The sequence below is a fragment of the Panthera uncia genome, chromosome B4, assembly GCF_023721935.1.
Source record: "Panthera uncia isolate 11264 chromosome B4, Puncia_PCG_1.0, whole genome shotgun sequence".
Taxonomy (NCBI): domain Eukaryota; kingdom Metazoa; phylum Chordata; class Mammalia; order Carnivora; family Felidae; genus Panthera; species Panthera uncia.
This window is the reverse complement of record NC_064809.1, coordinates 80,599,816-80,621,967: the sequence shown is the minus strand read 5'-3', so window position 1 is coordinate 80,621,967 and position 22,152 is coordinate 80,599,816. Positions and strand designations below refer to the sequence as shown.

Below are 22,152 nucleotides of genomic sequence, written 5' to 3'. Positions count from 1 at the left end.
TATTGGGGCTATACCAAACGAAAAAGTTCTGCACAGCATAAGAAACAATCAACAAAATGAAAAGGAAACCTAGAGAATTAAAGAAAATTTTGCAAACCATATAGCTAATGAGGGGTCAAAAAACCAGAATATATAAGGAACTAATATAAATGGATAGCAAAAAAAAAAAAAAAAAAAAAAAAAAAAAAATTAAAAAATGAGCAGATGCCTGGGTGGCTCAGTAGGTTGAGCATCCAACTTCGGCTCAGGTCATGATCTTGCGTTGCAGTTTGTGAGTTTGAGCCCCACATCAGGCTCGCTGCTGTCAACACAGAGCCTGCTTCGGATCCTCTGTCCCCTTCTCTCTGCCCCTCTCCCACTCATGTTCTCTCTCTCTCTCTCTCTCAAAAATAAATAAACATTTTTTAAAAATGGGCAGAAAACCTGAATAGACATATTCCCAAAGAATACATACAAATAGCCAATAGCTAAGTGAAAAAGTGCTCAATGTCACTAATCCTTAGGGAAACACAAATCAAAACCATAATGAAATATCACCTCACATCTGTTTTATTGTCATAAAAACAAGAGATAACAAATGCTGGAAAGGGTGTGGAGAAAAAAGAATCCTAGTGTACCATTAGTAGGAATGTAAATTGGTGCAGCCACTATGGAAAAGAGTATGGAGTATGGAGGTTCCTCAGAAAACTAAAAATAGAACTCCATTAGATCCAGCAATCCCACTTCTGGGTATAGATACATGGGAGATAAAATCACTTTCTCAAAGAGTATCTTGAGTCCCATGTTCACTGCCACATTATTCACAAGCGCCAAGACATGGAACCAATCTAAGTGTCTACTGACGGATGAATAAAGAAAATGTTGTATATACATACATACAAATATTATTCAGTCATAAAAAGAAGGAAATTTTCCTATTGGTGACAACACGGATGGACATGGAGGGCATTACACTAAGTGAAAGAAGTCAGAGAAAGACAAATACTGTATGATCTCATTTACATGTGGGATCAAAAAACATCAAACTCATAGAAACAGAGAACAGAATGGTGGTTGCCAAGGGTTAAGGGGTAAGGAAAATAGGGAGATGTTGGTCAAAGGGTACAAACTTCCAATTATAAGAGGAGTAAGTTCCAGGGATCTAATGTACAGCATGGTGATTAATTATGGTTAATACCACGGTAACGTATACTTTAAAGCTGCTACGACAGTAGAGGTTTAATGTGCTCACCGTAACAACAACAACAACAACAAGGTAACTATTTGAGGTGAAGGATGTGTTATCTGACCTTAAAGTGGTAAACCTTTTGCAATACAGATGTATATTAAATCATCACATTTTACACATTAAACTTACAGAATGTTATATGCCAATTATATCTCAATAAAGCTGGGGTGGGGAAGTTGGGATGGGGGGGAAATACCTGATGATTATGATGATTTCTCTTAGAGGGCTAGTAGGGGCAGAAGCCAGACTGGAGGGGGATGAAGAATGAATAGAAGATTTTGAACTGAATATATGTAATTACCTCTATAGCTTCCCAAATCCCACTAAAATCATAAAAGTTTTAGAAAGACACAGGAGTGTTCTGACTGGCTCAGTCGAAAGAGCATGCGACTCTTGATCTTGGGGTGGTGAGTTCAAGTCCCACACTGCATTTACACCCAGTAAAAAAATATAAATAAATAAATGAAAACTTTAATTTAAAAAAAATAGGAGGGGCACTGGGGTGGCTCAGTCAGTTAAGCGACCGACGCTCTTGGGTTTCGGCTCAGGTCATAATCTCACAGTTTGCAAGTTTGAGCCCAGCATCTATCAGTGAGAAGCCCACTTGGGATTCTCTCTCTCTCCCTCTCTCTCTCTCTCTCTCTCTCTCTCTGCCCATCCCCCCACCTCATTTTCTATCTCTCAAAATAACTTAAAGAGAAAAAAAAAAAAAAAAGGAGCACCTGAGTGACTCAGTCCGATAAGTCACTGACTCTTCATTTCAACTTGGGTCATGATCTCACAGTTTTTGAGATGGAGCCCCGTATCAGGCTCTGCACTGACAGCACAGAGACTGCTTGGGATCCTCTCTCTCTCTCTGCCCTTCCCTTGTTCACATTCTTTCTCTCTCTCAAAAAAAATTTTTTTAATTAAAAAAAATAAAAAATAAATTAATAGGAGTGCCTGGGTAGCTCAGTTAAGCACCCAACTCCTGATTTCAGCTCAGGTCTTGATTTCAGATCTTAGAAACTGTGACATCGAGCCCCCCCTTAGGATACTCTCTCCCTGTTCCTCTCTGCCCCACCGCCCCCCGCCTCTATGGTTGCAAGCACACTCTCTCTCTCTCAAAATACATACATAAAATAATAAGTAAATAAATAAAGCATTAAAAAAGGATTTTTTGATAAAAGAAGTAATAGTTGGGGTGTCTGGCCAGCTCAGTGAGTGGTAGAACATGTGACTCTTAATCTTAGGGTCATGAGTTCAAGTTCCATGTTGGGCATAGAGTTTACTTAAAAAAAAAAAAAAAAAGAGGGGCGCCTGGGTGGCGCAGTCGGTTAAGCGTCCGACTTCAGCCAGGTCACGATCTCGCGGTCCGTGAGTTCGTCGCGGTCCGTGAGTTCGAGCCCCGCGTCAGGCTCTGGGCTGATGGCTCGGAGCCTGGAGCCTGTTTCCGATTCTGTGTCTCCCTCTCTCTCTGACCCTTCCCCGTTCATGCTCTGTCTCTCTCTGTCCCAAAAATAAATAAAAAACGTTGAAAAAAAAAATTTTTTTTTAAAAAGAAAAAAAAAAAAAAAAAAAAGAAAAGAATAGGCCATTTACATCCTAACATGTGATTATAAATATTACACATTCTCAAAAGAATCCAATAAAGTATATCAGTACTTTAGGTGAAAAACTCAAGGTCTTAGAGAGCCTAAGAAACTTGGAACTAGCACCCAGCTAGCAAACTGACAAAAGCCACAATTAAATTCAGCTCTAACTCCATATTACACAATTTGTATAGAATACAATGCTGCCTTCCTTTGTTTAACCTTAGTTTAATGCCTAACATTAGCTTAATTACATTTATTAGGGTAGATTTTTTTCAGGATCTACGAGTAGGCTTTAGAAGCTATTATCAGGAGGCGCCTGGGTGCCTTAGTCGGTTAAGTGTCCAACTTTGGCTCAGATCATGATCTCACGGTTTGGGGTTCAAGCCCCACATTGGGCTCTGTGCTGACAGCTCAGAGCCTGGAGCCTGTTTCAGATTCTGTGTCTCCCTCTCTCTCTCTCTGTCTCTCCCCTGCTTACACTCTATCTCTCTCAAAAATAAATAAGCATTAAAAAAAAATTAAAATCAGGTGTTTTGGGGGATAATAAACTGAATGACACCGTATCTACCTTTACAGAGTTTACACTCCAGCAATGAAAATAAGACAATCACCTAAATGATTCCAAAACAACACAAAGTTACATAAATTACCATATATGAAATACAAAATTTTATAGAGGCTCAGAAAAAAAAAAAGTCCTCTTTGGGGGTGGGAGGTAGAGGGATTAGGAGATGCTTTATAGAAGAGGTAACTTTTCAGCTGAACTTAAAGAGATAGATAGGGTTTTAAAAGACAGTTTTATTTGAGCTACTGAACAGCCTCAGTCATGCTGTAGCCCCAGGGCCTAGCACACTGGAGCAGTTTAATGAATGTGGGTGGAGTGAACAAATGAACAGAAAGGCCATTCCAAAAGGAAGGGACAACAACAAAGGATCAGAGGCTGAATACATGAGGCACAACAAAAATAAAAGGATCACAAAGAAGGAACACAAATAGGCACATACATATTTAGAAAATAAGAATAAAGTACCTCGCCATGATTCTTTTTACATTTTGGCTCCCATATCTCCCATCTCTAAGAAAATTCTCTCAATATCACCCCCATCCTGTTTCTGCCTTTATCTCATTTCTCTATTCCCTATCTTTTTAAAATAATGATTTTATTGACATATAATTTATACACCATGTAATTAGCCCACTTAAAGTATAAATTCAATGGTATTTAGATCACACTTTCACAACCATTACCACGATCAATTTTAGAACATTTCCATTACCCCAAAAGGAAACCCAATACCCGTCACTCCCCATTTACCCCCAACCATCACCCTCCCCCCCTAGACCTAGGCAACCATTAATCCACCTTCTGTCTCCATAGATTTGCCTATTCAGGACATTTCATATAAATGGAAGCATAAAATATGTGGGCTTTCGTGAGTGGCATCTTTCACCTAGCAAAGTATTTTTCAAGGTTCATCCATTTTGTAGAATGTATCAGGACCCTATTCCTTGTCACTGATGAATAAAATTCCAAAAATTGTACTGTATGGATATATACAACATTTTATTTATTTATCTGTTCATCAGTTGGTAGATACCTGGCTTGCTTCTACCTTCAATGTTGCTATGAACACTGGTGTACAGTTTTTATGTGGACATGTTTTAATTTTTCTTGAGTATATACCTAGGAGTATGCTTAACCTTTTAAGGAACCAACAAACTCTTTCCCAAAGAAGTTGCACCATTTAACATTCCCACATGCAGTGTATGAAGAGTCCAATACTCCATGTTATTACCTGTCATTTTGATTACAACCATCCTAGTGGGTGCAAAGTGGTATCTCATTGTGGTTTTGATTTACATTTCTTGATAGCTAATGATGCTGAACACCTTGTTCATGGTTATTTGTAGATCTTCTTTGAAGAAATGCCTATTCATATCTTGCCCATTTCTTAATTGGGTTCTGCTCTCCATCTTAAAGTTCTTAAATTTTTTTTTTTAATGTTTATTTTTGACAGAGAGAGAGAGAGAGACAGAGTATGAGTGGGGAGGGGCAGAGAGAGAAGGAGACACAGAATCCGAAGCAGGCTCCAGGCTCTGAGCTGTCAGCACAGAGCCCGACGTGGAGTTTGAACTCACAGACCGCGAGATCATGACCTGAGCCAAAGTCGGAAGCTCAACCGACTGAGCCACCCAAGCGCCCTGACTCCATCTTAAAGTTCTTAAACGATTGGGGAGCCTGGGTGGCTCAGTCAGTTGAGCGTCCGACTTCGGCTCAGGTCATGATCTCACAGCTCATGAGTTCGAGCCCCACGTCAGGCTCTGTGCTGACAGCTCAGAGCCTGGAGCCTGCTTCTGTGTCTCCCTCTCTCTCTGCCCCTAACCCACTCACATTCTGTCTCTGTCTCAAAAATAAATAAACATTAAAAAAAATTAAAAAAAAAAATTCTTAAACGATTACTCTATACACACCATCTACACTACATTACCTTTTACAATCATCAACCCACTCCAACCTTGCTTTTGCTCCCCACTCTGAAACTGCTCATCAAAATTATCAACCACCTCTGTAGTGACAAAATCAATGGCTCATCTTCAGTCCTCATCTTCCAGGATAAAACTCTATGGTTTGCACATATGTATTTTAATTCCATCTGACCTCTTATTCTCATCTATATTTTATCATCCTGTTTCTTGTATTTTCTTACTGCATATTTTCTTATGGAATTAAAATGTAAACTAAAGGGTATATCCAGAGAATTGCAAGTAAAACAACTGGGTGGGGCAGAGTGAAGGTAGTGGAATCAAGGCGGGTAGGTGGGGAAGATAAGAAAAGGCTGGATAAATAGTGAGTATTGGGCTACGGATTTGGACTTTGTTTGGCAGGTAATATGTAGCCATTAAAGGTTTTTATACAAGAAATGCTCAGCACTAGACCGTTGGGATGTTGGAAGACTATATCAGCAGCAAGTATAAAGTTATTTAGAGGGTGGAGAAACAGGAGGCAAGGAGATCATGTGGGATACGTATTACAGTAGAAAAGATAATCAGTGTAGTAGTGCTCAAAACGTAAAGGTGGAATCAACAGAGAGACATTACCACTAAACTCTAACCGAGTCCACTTTATTACCAGTAACAGAATAGCCGCCCCCAGACAAGAGATGTTAGACCTAAACATTCTTAGTCCTCAGTTCTACTAAGTTTGATTTGATAGAAACTAGCTGAATATGTAGTAAACACACAATTATCTTTCCCTGTTGTAAATACATAAACAATTATAGTATTGCTTCTCTCCTGAGTAAACAAAAATTTCAAGTAACTCATGCTTCTCAGAGTGAAGATCTGACAATGCCCAGCAGTCAGTTCTACTCTCATCATTACTTCCAGCCCCCCCCCCCCCCCACTGATCTTCAATAAGTTAAGATCAAGAGGAAATAGAAATTTATGCAAAATAGGCTGGGGAAGGCAAGTTATCCCAAGTTAAACACAATCTCCTTTCTTTTTTTTTCCACAGGAAATAGTTGTTGATGCTCTGAGGAGTTAAATTATAATAACACATGCCAGGAAGATGATGTCAGGGAAGGCGTGGTTAGGCCCTTTACAAGTCTGAGATTCCTTCAGTTCCAAACATTGCCTCTTTCAATCTCACCTATACTCAAAACCTCTCTACTGAGCTACTCTTTCTAACACTGAAGAAAAGAGTTGAGATCCTAGAACTCTGATCTTTTTACCTTAAAACAATTAAAAAAAAAAAAAAAGTTTTAATGAACCAAAGAGTAAGTGAAGGCCATTAAAACAGCTGTTTTTAAAACATGTACTACATTGTTTTGTAGAATCAGTCTTTGAAATCCACATTCCCCCCTTCTGTGACCATTTTAATTCTAGAGAAAAGAATGAATATTCAACACTACATCTTGAGAAAGAATCTGCCTTTATTAGGAGTTATACATTCCTTGACTGTATTCCTTTTTTACCATAACCAAAAAAGAGTAAGAAAACTACTGTCAAAGACTCCTCAGGTAACAAAGTCCCTGACAAATGAAGTACATGAATATGTTTCAAAATAAAACAAACCTACTTGTTAAGGTCAAGTAAATAAAATTAATACACTTTCAAGCAAGTCACAACACTAGGTAAAAATGGCTTTTCTGAGCTCACTGGCAATTATTCTTACTCTACAAACTAGAAGTGATGACTACAGTAAATTATGATGTAAAAATTCCCTTAAAGAAAGCAGATCTCTACAAATCTATTATACTAGATTTTTGTATAACATAATGATGGACAATAAAAGCAGATATTTATAATTTGTATTTTTCAAAAGTTTAAATTTTTATTGTTATTTCAGTTTTTTAAACATTTTGGACAAGTCCAAGAACTTTATTATACAGGCTTGATCTACTTGAGAAACAGCTCTTAATAGAAATGGCAAATAAGCCAAAGTCAAAATTAAAACTTTATCTTGTCATAGAAAAGCCTGGTAGGATACACATACCAAATTGCTACCAGTTATTTTCCTTGAGGGGTGGGATTTGGGTAAGGAACTTCCAGACATGAAGGGAAGACTTAACTTTTTATTTTATATGCCTCTTTATGCTTAATTTTTTTTTTAATGGGCAGGTCTTAAATTTATTACTAAAAACAAAAGTTATTTTAAAAATGTGACCTTGGTTATAAAAATTTACAAATTACATGAACAAATCCATCCAAACATTCTTCCTAAAAGAGAAATGAACACATGTCAACACAAAGACAAAGAACAACATAGTAATGTTTTAAATATACCCAATATTCACCAACCTACGTACTTACACAAGGAGTCATATACATTGCTAACAAAGTGATGTCATCATAACACAGACCTATAAAAACCCAAAGAATTCTTTTTTTTTTTAATTTGAGAAAATGAGAGAGAGAGAGAGAGAGCGCACATATGTGTAAGCAGGATACAGGGGCAGAGGGAGAGACAGAATCCTAAGCAGGCAATAAATTCAGCATGGACCCTGACATGGGGCTCAATCCCACAACCCTGGAATAATGACCTGAGCCAAAATCAAGAGTTGGATGCTCAACTGAGTCACCCAGGTGCCCCATGAGCCAAAAGAATTCTTGACAAATACATTAATAAGCATGTACCTAACCATGTTTTCTCAATGGCTTCTCAAACCTTACAAGTTATCAGAAGAGACATGAAATTTGAATCCAAGTCCATAATTATGCTTCTTTGTCCCTTATGCTGCCCTAGATTTAGAAGCTGGTTAAATATTTCCTATACTACAAGGCAGAAAGGGAGTGAAGAGAGCTAATTTAGACAGCATCAAATACATGAAACCCCTAAGAGGGAAAAAAACTAACTTCCAGAATTCATTTTACTTTATTTTAATGGGTCTGGGTAACCTGAGAGACTTGGAGAAAAAAAATTAAGAAGGAAAGTTTCATATAGTACTATATAAATTTTAAAAGGAACAAAAACAGATGTAATATCCTTCTATCAAAATCATATACTCATGGGGCACCTGGCTGGCTCAGTTGTAAAAGTGTGCAACTCTTGATCTTGGGGTCATGGGTTCAAGCCCCATGTTGGGTATAGAGTTACTTAAATAAATAAAACTTTTTCCTTTTTTTTTTTTTTTAAGTTTATTTATTTTGAGAGAGAGAGAGAGCATGAGCAGGGGACGGGCAGAAAGAGAGGGAGAGAGAGAATCCCAAGCAGGCTCCTTGCTGTCAGTGCTGAGCCCCACACAGGGATTGAACTCATGAACCATGAGATCATGACCTGAGAGGAAACCAAGAGTCAGACGCTTAACTGATTGAGCCACCCAAGCGCCCCAAAACTTTGTTTAAAAATCGCATATTCATAAGTGTATGTCTATTACTGATAACCAACAAACATATAAGTACCCATATTTCTTAAGGATATAAACCAGAATGAATGCCATTATAAACTGATTCTAAGTGTTTTGGGTCTAAACATTTACCAACTGCCTTGATCAGACACTTTAAGTTACCTATAGTAGCATCTTTAGGTATAGGAGAAAGCAGCAGGAATCTTTCCCACACCCTCTAACACTCCATCAGATGGGCAAAAGATCCCTACACATCTAAGTCATCTTTTTTCTTCAAAGAACAGTTACAATGCCAAGAAAGAGGCTAAAGGGTCTTTCTCCTACAGCACGAAGTTCCTCCTGATCAGCACTGTGTGCCCTGAAATGCCAAGAAACTGCCAAGGATACTCCCTGGTGAATGTGGGCATAACTGTCCACCTCTCATTAGACTGCCCATGTCCCCAAGCACAACACAATTCTCTGGCAACCCTGGGTTAATCACAAAAACTCTAAGGATCCCTGCTGAGCCTGGCCATCAGCAGAGGTCTAAGCAGCAGCTCAGCAGCAGAAACCAAAGAATCATAGAACTTTCTGCCTTAATCCCAAAGTATGTCTTCTCTTACCACTCCTTCCCTATGGCTAGGTGGGGCAGTCTAGAGTATACCCTGTTCTTGATGAAGCTGTTGTGATTTCCCTGACTATAATTCCCCCACCTGATAAACCTGGTTGAGTGAGTAGAAAGGAAGGTTGCCCGAAAGGGGGAAAAACAGTTATTCAAAAAGATGAAAATAACTTCGGAGAGAGTGAGCACAGGACCAGGGTTTGAGATGACATTATTATCCCAGTGGAGACTGGGTATATCAGCAGGAAGTCAAACTAACTTCATTTCACAAAGATACAAACTTGCAACTTTGATTTGTTTTTAATTCCCCTGCCTTCTCAGGCCTCACACACAGGGACTGTAAATTGCTGGAACTTCAAAACCAGGTGAGAAAAGATGCCGAAAGAAGTGGTGGAAAAGGGAGAAGCGCTGAGCAGAGAGAGGAATTCCGTTCCCCTCTTAAGAAGAATGTTAAAGCCAAGGGCACTCCCGGATCCCCAGGAAAGGAAGTAGCTGGATTCCAAAAAAGCACTTTTCCCTACCTTCTTGTTGTTCTTGTTATAGCCAAAAGTCGAAATCCCAGGCCTGGAAGTCACTGATAGCAGCATTTTCTCTTTAATGTAAGGGAGCTGAGAGAGAGAGGAGGGAGGGAAAAGGAGGGGGAAGAGAGGGGGGGGGAAGAGAAAATGAGAGGGAAAAGGGAGGGGGAGGAAAAAGGGGGAGAAAAGGAGCAAGAGGGAGAGAGATGGGGGGGCGGGAGAGAAAGAGCTGGGGCTGCTTGTTTACGTCACTGAGAGAAGTTAACCAAGAGTCTGAATAAGGCACTTCCACTGGGTCCTAATGCCCAAGATGTTATTTATTTATTTTTTTCCACAGTCTTAGTAGTTAAAGCAAAAGAAAAGTTCTTAGGTCTACCCCTTTCAACTCCATCCCTTCTCCAATATGAACAAGTTCTGTTTCTCCTGAAAAGACACTGAGGATTTTTTTCCCCTTAGAGTTACAAGATTTAGAAAAAGCTTTCAAGTTTGATTTTAAAGGGGCCACTGAGATACACTGCCTTAGAGAACTCATGAAGACAACTCTACTGAGAAAGAATATGTGAGATGAGCTCAGGACTTTTCCCACACTTTATACTTACAGTGATCTTAAGACACGAAGAAAGAACAAACAGAAGAGCTCAGCAAACAGCAGAGACAGACTGCGGGGAAATAACTAGTTTCAGATCTGTGGATAGTTCTATTCCTCTTGACTCATGCTGATGGGCTGATGCTTCTCACCCCTTTTCAGATTCCCCCAGCCATCAGAATCCCCCAGGCATGATTTCACACTTAAGAAGGAATTATCAAACTTAACTATGCCACGAAACTTGGTGCCTAGTGATTTCTTTGCTTTCCCCCCAGCTTTATTAAGATAAAATTGCCTACTTAGCACTTTCTTCAACAACTGTAAGCTATCTTGTTTGATTCTTTATCCCACCATTTTCTAGTCTTCAAGGTCCATGAAGCTGAAACAGTTAAGAGTTACTCACCAAATCTGGAATTTATGCCCAAACTGAAGTTCACAGAGTTGGGATGTTTGCTTCAAGTTGTCTCTGAGCTGTAGAGCTGTAGGAAAAAATAACCGTAAAAAAACATAAGCTTCACAGAGAAAAAAATACAAAGTTCTCAGGGAAGAAGAACCTAACACAGTTGAGACAACACTCACCTCAACCAGTTTCAAAGTAATGTCCTGTGGAAGTAGCCTTAATAAGAAACTTGTAGGAAACCAAAAATTCCAGAATGACACCCAGTAATTCTTACCAATCCAAATGGAACAGGGATATAGAATCAAAGCCTTCAAATCTCTTCTTCAGGTCACCTTGTGCCATCATACATGTTCTCTTAAATTAACCTTGTCGGCTTTGCCACGACAAACATTAAGCCCAAACCCTTTCTTAAATGAAGTCCCAGTAGTCTCTAGTCCAGTTTTCCTGTCACCTTTTTGCTGTGATAATGGGACCCACAGTACTAACATTCTGCAGAAAAAATACACACATATCACATACCACCCCCAAACTCTAACTTTCATTTCCAATAGGACAGGAAGTGCCTGCTCAGCTCAAGGGACACAGGAAGGGTGGGAGCAGCCTCAATGTGGGAACTGCAACTGAGATTGGAAGAACAGCAGTCAAATGCAATAAATAAATTACTAAAAGGTATCTCTCAGCGCTACCATATTTTTTTAAGTCCCTTTTCTGCCCTCATAGATTTTCATTCATTACATGCCAAGTTATCCATGCCATTTAGGCCCTTAGTTGATTTCTTCTCCCTTACCCTAACAATGTGGCACAAAAACCTTAATCTCTAAGGCCTGATTTATAATGCCAGTCAACCTAATTTATTTTTTTTTTTAATTCTAACATTCTCGGGGGTCCTGGGTTGCTCAGTTAAGTGCCTGGCTTGATTTCAGCTTAGGTCATGATGTCAGAGTTTGTGGGTTTGAGCCCTGCAACAAGCCCTACATCTGGCTCCATGTTGAGAGCCTGCTGCCTGCTTGGGATTCTCTCTCCCTCTCTCTCTGCCCCTCCCCAGCTCACACACATGCACGTGAGCTTTCTCTCAAAATAAATAAACATTAAAAAAAATTCTAACATGCTCAATGTGTTTTGTTTTCCTACTGCATCCTTTAACACTCAATGGTATTTTAGAATTTAAAATAGTTAAAACTATGAGTTTTAGAGAGAGGCAGACATGAGTTCAAATGCTGACACTTTTGTAGTTACTACTTATGTGACTTTATGCCAGGGTACTTAACATCTCTAATTCACTCATTTGCAAAATGGAAATAATACCTACTTCATTAGCCTCTGGAATCAAATCTAAATTTTAGCTCAGTCCTGTCACTTACAAAATGAATGACACTGAAAATAACCCACGTCTGGATTTTTCTCATTTGTAAAATAGGGTAAATAGTATCTACTTCCTAAAATTGTCATGAAATGAAATAAGGCAATACATAATAAGCCCCTTAGGAAGGTCCCTGGCACTTGGTAAACACTCAATAGATATTAGCTCTGTTATAATTAATTGCTCTATTATCTCCAGCATGTATCCCTCTGGATATTGTATAACCCAGATTTAATGATCTGAAGTGAGTATTTCCAAAAACCAGTATCTTGATTACATTCAAAAGATTATACTAGGACTAGGCAGGCTAAACTATAACTAGAAATACTAGATATGAAATTTCAGGAATCACCCATCCATTTATTTCCCTACCTTCTATAAGCGGATAATCTGATCATTCAGAAATTCTTTTCTTGAGCACCTGGGTGGCTCTGTTGGTTAAGTGTCCAACTCTTAATTTTGGCTCAGGTCATGATCTCACAGTTCATGGCATCGAGTCCTGCATCAGGCTCTGTGCTGGCATTGTGCAGCTTGCTTGGGATTCTCTCTCTCCCTCTCTCTGTCCTTCCCCCGCTCATGCTCTCTCTCTCTCAAAATAAATAAACATTAAAAAAATTATTTTCTTAACTCTGATCTCCTGGAAATTAGTGAAACATTTCTTATCTCTAGAAAAAAGGAAATAATACAGAAACAAAGCTCATTAGATTTAAGACACCCCAGCCTCCACTTCTCTAGAGTCCTACTACTCCAAGAAATAGAAACAGATCTAGAAAAAAAAAAAAGGAAAAATAAAATTTTCATGCACCCTAAGATTTAATACCATTTCTCTCCTCTAAAAGGAGCAGTATCAGGAGGAGGTTGGAAGATAGAGGCAGAGCAGGAGGACCCTAGGCTTGTGTCGTGAATACAACTAGATAACTATCATTATCATCCTAAATACCCCAGAAATTGACTTGAAGACTGGCAGAACAAACTCCACAATTAAAGGGCGCCTGGGTGGCTCAGTTGGTTAACCAACCAAATCCTAGTCTCAGCTCAGGTCATGATCTCATGGTTCGTGGGTTTGAGCCCTGTGTCCAGCTCTGCACTGGTAGCACAGAGAATGCTTGAGAGTCTCTCTCTCTCCTTGTCTGTCCCCCGCTTGCATGTGTACACACTCTCTCTCAAAATAAATAAACTTTTTTAAAAAACATTAAAAAAATAGACTTTAGATTTTTGTAGTCTAAGAAGTTCAAGGCCATAGAAGTAAAATGTCCTAGGTTTGTGAACTGATGCTTAAGGCTAATTATGTCAAAGAGCACCAATAAGACTGCAAACTACATCCTTTATTCTAAGTACATTTTTAAAAAATTTTTTATTGTTTGCTTTTATTTATTTTTGAGAGAGAGACAGAGGGCGAGCAGGGGAGGGGCAGAGAGAGAGGGAGACACAAAATCTGAAGCAGGCTCCAGGCTCCAAGCTGTCAGCATAGAGCCCGATTCAGGGCTTGACTTATGAACCGTGAGATCATGACCTGAGCCAAAGTCAGATGCTTAACTGACTGAGCCACCCAAGCGCCCCTCTGGTAAGTATATTTTTAAAGGAGGTTATGGAGTTTTGTAGAAGTGACAGAGAATATAACAGAGTTCAATGGTGAGATTCAGAAGGCATATGAGAGGAGGAAGAATCCTATTTTTTCCATTGTGTCTATTTTGATGCCCACCCCCAACTGCTTTGCCTATTATATTGGCAACATGTTTCCAGATCTAGTCAATGCCTCTCAAATTCTTGGTTCTTATGGGCCCAGCACTCAAGAGTTGTTTTGAGGGGAAAAAGTAAAATAGAGGAGTTACTGGAAACCTCTTGGAAAGAGACATTTGCACCTCTGACTCAAGATAGACTTTTTTTTTTATTTCTCAAAAAAACCAACACTTTTAAATAAGTGTCTCAAGTAAAGGGGCTGGGGCTAGATCAACTCTGATTTTTATGTTGAAAGATGTCTGCATGCAACTATCAGCCCTTCCACATCAGGGTGGAGAACTCAAAAGAATGTATTACCTGCAGATGCGCTAGCCCTAGATAGACATTCAAAGGGAGCCAGGCTGAAGTAGCACATGCATATGAAAGCAGGGAGACAGGGCAGTTTGCTAGTGAAATTCTAAATTAGGTTTGGAAAACTAAACAAAGTATATTAGGGCTGAGGATGCTCCCCACCCCCACCTCCACCCAGCTATTAATATTCTCTTGTGGATTATCTTTCCTCCCTTTTATTAATTTTTGTGTCCAAAGAATAGGTAATGGAAATATACCAAAAAGTTATTTCGTGGTAAAAAGATGAGATAATGCCTTAGGAAACAGTGAAAAAGAGTTTATTTAACATATCAGCTTCCTTAAGCAGGAAAACTTCAGGATTGGCAGCAAACAACAAAGAAATTTTAGCCCCACCTGCTTCTGATGTAGGATGGAATGACAAAATTGGCTTAAAATCAGAAATTGGGGAAAGCTGGCTTAACTCCTTGACTCAATTTATTGGAAAACAGGGAAAAAGACAACTCTGAAGAATTATTTAACTCACATGCTGGATATCAGCACTTATAATATGTGCTCCTCTCCTATAGCAACAGATACTTGTGGCCAAAAATTACTGTAAGGAATATCCTACCAAAATTTTCAAGTAGACTTTTCCCCTGCCAAACACTAAAGAAATGCAGGAATCAAATCACCTAGAATCACTAGGCCAGAAAATTAGCACAATGTAGAAAGAACAGACTAGACTGGATTCTATACACACCCAAAATGGACCATATAGATTATATGGTAATATTATATTCTTTAAATGTATATTTCCTTCACACCTGACACATTAATTTTACTTGGTCTCAACTATTCCTAAAATAAATAACTCAGATGATCCCAATAGGGACCACAACTGAATTTAACAACTAGGTTGAAAAAATGGTTGTCTCTTGAGGTCAAATATGAATGTCTTCAAATAGCTGAACACTGGCAATTTCATACAGTTAAACCTAACATTGCGAAAACTGTGAGACTGTGGAGATGATAAAGAGAATACCAATTAACTTGATAGTTCCTTTCCTTTGTCCTCTCTCATTTTCAGATGAGAAAACAAACCTAAAGAGGTAAACTCACTTGCAAAGGTCATGACAGTCAAATAATGGCATAACTGACACCAGAATCCAGACTTTCTGCCTCTCAATTCAAACTTCTTTCCATACCAATCTAATTTGCCTATAAAATTAAAAATTCTGATAGGGGCCCCTGGCTTGCTCAGTCTGTGGAGTAGAAGACTCTTGATCTCAGCATTGAGAGTTCAGGCCCCACGTGGGCATGGAGGCTACTTTAAAATAATTTTTTAATTAGAAAAATAAAAATGAGGGGCGCCTGGGTGGCTCAGTCAGTTAAGCGTCCGACCTCGGCTCAGGTCACGATCTCGTGGTCCACGGGTTCGAGCCCCGCGTCGGGCTCTGGGCTGATGGCTCAGAGCCTGGAGCCTGCTTCCGATTCTGTGTTTCCCTCTCTCTCTGCCCCTCCCCCGTTCATGCTGTGTCTCTCTCGGTCTGAAAAATAAATAAACGTTAAAAAAAATTAAAAAAATAAAAAATAAAAATGAAAATTCTGATAAATATGTATTTTGAGGTTAGAAGTAATAAAGGAATAATCCTAGGATTCCAGAGGTGAAAGTTCAGTTATTCTCCTCAAACCAGCTCTGATAAAGCTACTACTCACGTAGCAGTAATGAACAATATTTTGGCCTATTAAACTGAACACTAGATAATATTTCTAGAAATAAATTTATAATGGAAACAAGAAGATTTATATAAAACTACAACTGTATATAGACACATGAAAAGATGCTCCACATCATTCATTATCAGGGAAATGCCAATCAAAATCACACTGAGATATCACATCTGTTAAAAAAATAAAAAACTCAAGAAATGACAAGTGTTGATGAGGATGTGGAGAAATAAGAACCCTCATGCACTGCTGGAAATGCAAACTGGTGTAGCCACTGTGGAGAACAGTATGGAGCTTCCTCAAAAAGTTAAAAACAGGGGTGTCTGGGTGGCTCAGTCAGTTAAGTGTCCCACTTTGGCTCAGGCCATGATCTCACAGGTTCATGGGTTTGAGCCCTACATCAGGCTCTGTGCCAACAGCTCAGATCCTGGAGTCTGCTTGGGATTCTATGTCTCCCCACTCTCTCTGCCTTGCTCCCATTTTCTCTCTCTCTCACTCTCTCTCTCTCAAAAATAAACCTTAAGGGGCGTCTGGGTGTCTCAGTCAGTTAAGCGGCCGACTTCAGCTCAGGTCATGATCTCGTGGTCCATGAGTTCTAGCCCCGCATCGGGCTCTGTGCTGACAGCTCAGAGCCTGGAGCCTGTTTCGGATTCTGTGTCTCCCTCTCTCTGACCCTCCCCCATTCATGCTCTGTCTCTCTCTGTCTCAAAAATAAATAAACGTTAAAAAAAATTTTTTTAAATAAAATAAAATAAAATAAATAAACCTTAAAAAAATAAGGGCACCTGGCTCAGTTGCGGTTAAGCATCCCACTTCAGCTGAGGTCATGATCTCACAGTTTGTGAATTTGAGCCCCACATGGGGCTCAGCTGTGCTGACAGCTCAGAGCCTGGAGCCTGCTTCAGATTCTGTCTCCCTCTCTCTCTGCCCCTCCCCTGCTAGCACTCTGAATCGCTCAAAAATAAACATTAAAAAAATTTTTTTTAAATAAACATTAAAAAAATAAATTAAACAAAAAAAAAATTTTTCAAGTTAAAAATAGAACCACCCTATGATTCACTAATGGCACTACTGGGTAGTCTGACTTCAGCTACAGTCATGATCTCACAGGTTCATAGGTTTGAGCCCCGAGTCAGGCTCTGTGCTAACAGAGCCTGGAGCCTGCTTCGGACTCTGGGTCTCTGGCTCTCTCTGCCCCTCCCCCGTGTCTCTCAAAAACTAAAAACAAACCGACAAAAAAAAGACACTACACCAAAAGGTCCACTATAAGTTTGTATTCCTATAGCATTATGTACAAAATTGCAGTAGGCTTTTTTTTTTCTTTAAGAGAGGGGGGGGGGGAGTGTGTGTGCCCGTGGGAACACAGACACAGGGCTGGCTTAATCCCACAATCCTGGGATAATGACCTGGGCTGAAATTAAGAATCGTATGCTCGGGGCGCCTGGGTGGCGCAGTCGGTTAAGCGTCCGACTTCAGCCAGGTCACGATCTCGCGGTCCGTGAGTTCGTCGCGGTCCGTGAGTTCGAGCCCCGCGTCAGGCTCTGGGCTGATGGCTCGGAGCCTGGAGCCTGTTTCCGATTCTGTGTCTCCCTCTCTCTCTGCCCCTCCCCCGTTCATGCTCTGTCTCTCTCTGTCCCAAAAATAAATAAAAAACGTTGAAAAAAAAAAAAAAAAAAAAAAAGAATCGTATGCTCAACTGACTGAGCCACCCAGGTGCCCCTCAGTAGGCTTTTAATTCTGCTTGACTCTCCCATTTCTTGCACCCAGATTGTGAGCTCCTCAGTAGAGGCACCAACTTAACTTTTTTAACACCCAAACATAATTTATGCTCAAAAATTAGCTGAAAGAGGGGCGCCTAAATGGCTCAGTCGGTTAAGTGTCTGTTATGAACTCACAGTTTGTAGGTTCAATCCCTGCATGGGCCCCATGATGACAATGTGGAGTCTGCTTGGGATTCTCTCTCTCCGCCCCCCCCCCACTCATGCTTTCTCTCTCTCTCAAAATAAATAAATAAACTTAAAAAAGAAGAAAATTAACTGAAAGAACACAATTTTCACTTCCTTTTAAGTTACTTCCAATGGGAAAATGCATTCTCAATGAATATTAAGATAACACTGCCGCCTCCTGGGTGATATAGGTCATGCAACCTTTAGCAAATACCAGGAAAACAAAGCATGGAATTTGTACACATTTAGACCAGAAGTTTGAAATTTAAAGCCAGCTCTACCCCTTTCTGTGTTAAACTGGAAAAGCTCAAAAATTTTAAAGATTTTTAAGTAATCTCTACACCCAACATGGGGCTCAAACTTACAACCCCAAGATCAAAAGTTGCATGTTCTGAGTCAGCTAAGCACTTCGAAATCTTAATCTTTTCCCTTCTACAAAATGGGCACAGTATCTCTCAGGGATTATTATGACAAATCAGATAATGATTGTAAAAGTACTTTTGTCAATTATAAAGCATCTTACATGCTTACAAGTACAAGATGTATTTTTTCACCCATACGTGATATTTAGATGACACTATGTTGAATATCACAAATCCACCATTTTTCTTCAAACTGAATTTTTTCAAATTGAATATTTTAACATGGTAGTTGTCTTAACAAATCCATCTTATTCTTTACTACAAATCTAATAACCTGCAGCCTGATAATCAGAGCCAACTCACTGAATTTTAGATGGCTAATGGCAAATTTCTTTCTTTATATGTTAGAGTCACTATCATCAACTTACTAAAATATGTTGAATATGAAAATATGCTAAAATTAGGGGTGCCTGGCTAGCTCAGTCAACAGAGCATGCATGCAACTCTGAGTCATCAGTTCGAGCCCATCTGGCACTGAAATTACTTAAAAAAAAATTGGATTGTTGTGGGGCATCTGGATGGCTCAGTAGGTTGAGCATCTGCCTCTAGGATTTCCGCTCAAGTCATGATCTCAGGGTTCGTGGGAGCCAGCCCCAAATTGGGCTCTGTGCTGACAGGAATTCTCTCTGCCCTTCTTCCACTTGCTCTCTCTTTCAAAATAAACCTAAAAAAAATTAGATTGTTGTGATGGTTGCATAACTTTGTAAATGTACTAGAAATCATTAAAGTATACTTTTAACATGAGTAAATTAAAAAAAAAAATCGATGTTAGTGCCCACTGGTGGTGGTTAAAAGTTGAATAAAGATTATTTATTTTTTACTTTTTTTTGAATAAAGATTTTTTTAATATGCTAAAATTGGGGCACCTAGGTGACTTGGTTAAGTGTCCGACTTCAGCTCAGGTCATGATCTCACAGTTCATTGGTTCAAACCCTGCATCAGGCTCTGTGCTTACAGCTCAGAGCCTGGAGCCCACTTTGGATTCTGTGTTTCCTTCTCTCTCTGCCCATTCCCTGCCTGCGTGCTGTCTCTCAAAAATAAACAAACATTAAAAAAAAAATTTAAGACAAAAAAACTATATACAAATATAAAATATCCTTTATGAATAAAGATGTAAAAAGCCCTAACAAAATATTAGTAAACTGAACTCAAACATATTTATAAAAGGGTTTATACATCATGACCAACTGCTATTTATTCCAGGAATGAAGGCTGGTTAAACATCCAAAAATCAAGTAACATGATATAGCATATTAATATAGGAGAAAAAGCACAGATCATCTCAGTAGATGCAGAACAAGCAACTAACAAAAGCCACTATCTACTCATGACAAAACCTCTCAATAGAAGGGAATTGCTTTAATTGACAGATAAGGAACAGTTACAAAAACCCTACAGCTAACATAATGCTTACTGCTGAAAGACTGAATGCATTCCCCACAAGATCAAGGCAAGGGTGTCTACTCATAATTTCTGTACATTATGCTAGAACTTCTAGACAATGTGCTAAGAAAAAGAAATCAAGCAACAACAAAACCAAATAGCTTACAGACATCCAGATTAGAAAGGAAGAAATAAAATCATCTTTATTCATAAACAACATAACTGTCTATGTAGAAAATCCCAAGCAACTCACAATAAAACTATTAGAATAAATTAATCCAGCAAGGTCATAGGCTACAAGATCAATATACAAAAATCAACTGTATATCTATACACTAGCAATAAACAGATCGAAATGAAATTAAGAAAATGATTCCATTCATAATAGCATCAAAAGGAATTAAATATTTAGAAATAAATTTAACACAGCAAATGTAAGATTTATACACTGAAAATTATAAAACATCACTGAGAGATATTAAAGAAGTAACTCTTAAAATAGTGATTTTCCCCAAAGTGATATGTATATAGTTTCAGGACAATTCCTATCAAAATCTTAGCAGGTTTCTCTGTAGAAGTTGACAAGCTGATGGAAATACAAAGGACCTAGGAGAACCAAAACAATTTTGAAAAAGAAAAAAGTTGGAAAAAAGAAAAAAGTTGAAAGATTTATACTAACTGATTTAAAAGCTTACTAAAAGCTAAAGCAAACAAGATAACGTGGTATTGCTGTAAAAAGAGGAATGTAGGTCAATAGAATAGAACTGAGACCAGAAAGAAACCCTTATATTTATGGTCAATTAATTTTCAACAAAGGAATCAAAACAATTCAATGAGGAAAGAATTTTTCCATCAACAGTGCTGGGATAATTGGATATCTGCATGCAAAAAACACCAAATAACAAAAACTTAGACCCCTAAGCTCATACCATACACAAAAGCTAACTCAAAATGGGTCACAGAATTAAGTGTAAAAACTAAAATCATAGTCTTCTACAAGAAAACATAGGAGAAAATCTTCATGACTCTGGGCTAGCAGAGCTCTTAGACACAACACCAAAAGCATGAGCCATAAAAGAAAAACATGATAAAATGGATTTCATTAAAATTTAAAACTTTTTACTTTCACAAGATACCATCAAGAAAATGAAAAAACAGGGGCACCTGGGTGGCTCAGTCGGTTAAGCGTCCGACTTTGGCCCAGGTCATGATCTCACGGTCTGTGACTTTGAGCCCCATGTCGGGCTCTGTGCTGACAGCTCAGAGCCTGGAGCCTGCTTCAGATTCTGTGTCTCCCTCTCTCTCTGACCCTCCCCCATTCATGTTCTGTCTCTGTCTCAAAAATAAATAAACATTAAAAAAAAAAAAGAAAATGAAAAAACAGGTCACTGGCCATAAGAAGACATTACAAATGATATACCTGATAAAAGACCTGTATCTAGAACATATAAAGAGTTCTTATAACTCAACAATAAGACAAAAACCTAATTAAAAAATGGGCAAAACACTTGAAGAGACACTTCACATCCATGACTAATAAGCACATGAAAAGGTGCTGAGAATTATTAGGCATTAGGGAAATGCAAATTAAAACCACAAAGAGATACCTACTAGAATGGTTATAATAATTAGACAGAGAGAGCGTGCACGCACGCAAATATTGGTGAGAATGTAGAGAAACTAGAACCCTCATACATTGCTGGTGGAAAAGTAAAATGGTACAGCCACTTGGAAAAATGGATTGGTGGTTTCTTAAAAAGTAAATCACATCTTTACCACACAGTTGTTTGTTTGTTTGTTTGTTTGTTTGTTTAGAGAGAGAGAGCGTGCACACGCGAGCTAGAGAATGTGTGCACTGGATCTCACGAACCATGATATCATGACCTGAGCCGGACTGAGCCACCCAGGTGCCCCTGCCACACAGTTTTATAAAAACTGTTTTATCTTTCATAAAAATTTTAGATTTAAAAATAATTTTTAGATTTCTTATAAATTCTATGCAAAATCCTGTTGAGATTTTGACTGGAACTGTATTGAATTTATCAATTACTCTGGAGTTTTCCTCCACTGAACATGGTGTATTAATTATCTATTGCTGTATAATAGTATTACTGCCAATTTAGGGGTACAAAACAACATATATTTATTATCTCACAGTTTCTATAGGTCAGATGTCTGGCCATGGCTTAGCTAGGCTGCAATCAAAGTGTTGTCCAAGGCTCAGCTCTAACATGAGGCACACGTTTGGAAGGATCAACTTCTCTGACTTGATTTTTGGAAGCATTCAGTTCCTTGCAGGCTGTTGGACTGAAGGCCTAAGTTTCTTGCTGAGTGTTCGCTGGGAGCTGCCTTCAGTTCCTTGCCATGTGGCCTTCCCCTGAGGACAGCTCATAACATGACTGCTTGCTTCTTGAAAGCCAGTAAGGCAGTTTATCTCTGCCATATTCTATTTGTGAGCTGGAAGTCACAGGTCCCATTTATACTCAAGAGGAGGAACTTAAAGGCAGGAATATCAGAGGCAAAGATCATGGGAGCCAGACTAGAGTTTGC

General features: G+C 38.9%; 1 protein-coding gene across 4 annotated transcripts in view; it reads right to left on the bottom strand.

The window, feature by feature from the left end:
* The window catches only part of RBMS2 (RNA binding motif single stranded interacting protein 2), a 70,132-nt gene extending 58,836 nt beyond the window's left edge, over nt 1–11,296 (bottom strand). For 2 of the 4 annotated variants that reach the window (XM_049627370.1, XM_049627369.1), the window contains exons 1-2: nt 10,933–11,296; nt 10,757–10,832 (exon numbers count right to left, since the gene is read on the bottom strand). Coding sequence is in view for 2 of the 4 variants with exons in the window: in XM_049627368.1 (XP_049483325.1) it covers nt 9,771–9,836 (66 nt within the window). In the remaining 2 variants the exon portion in view is untranslated. The other 2 variants (XM_049627368.1, XM_049627367.1) reach the window with 2 other exon arrangements.
* Between the last annotated feature and the right edge of the window lie 10,856 nt (nt 11,297–22,152).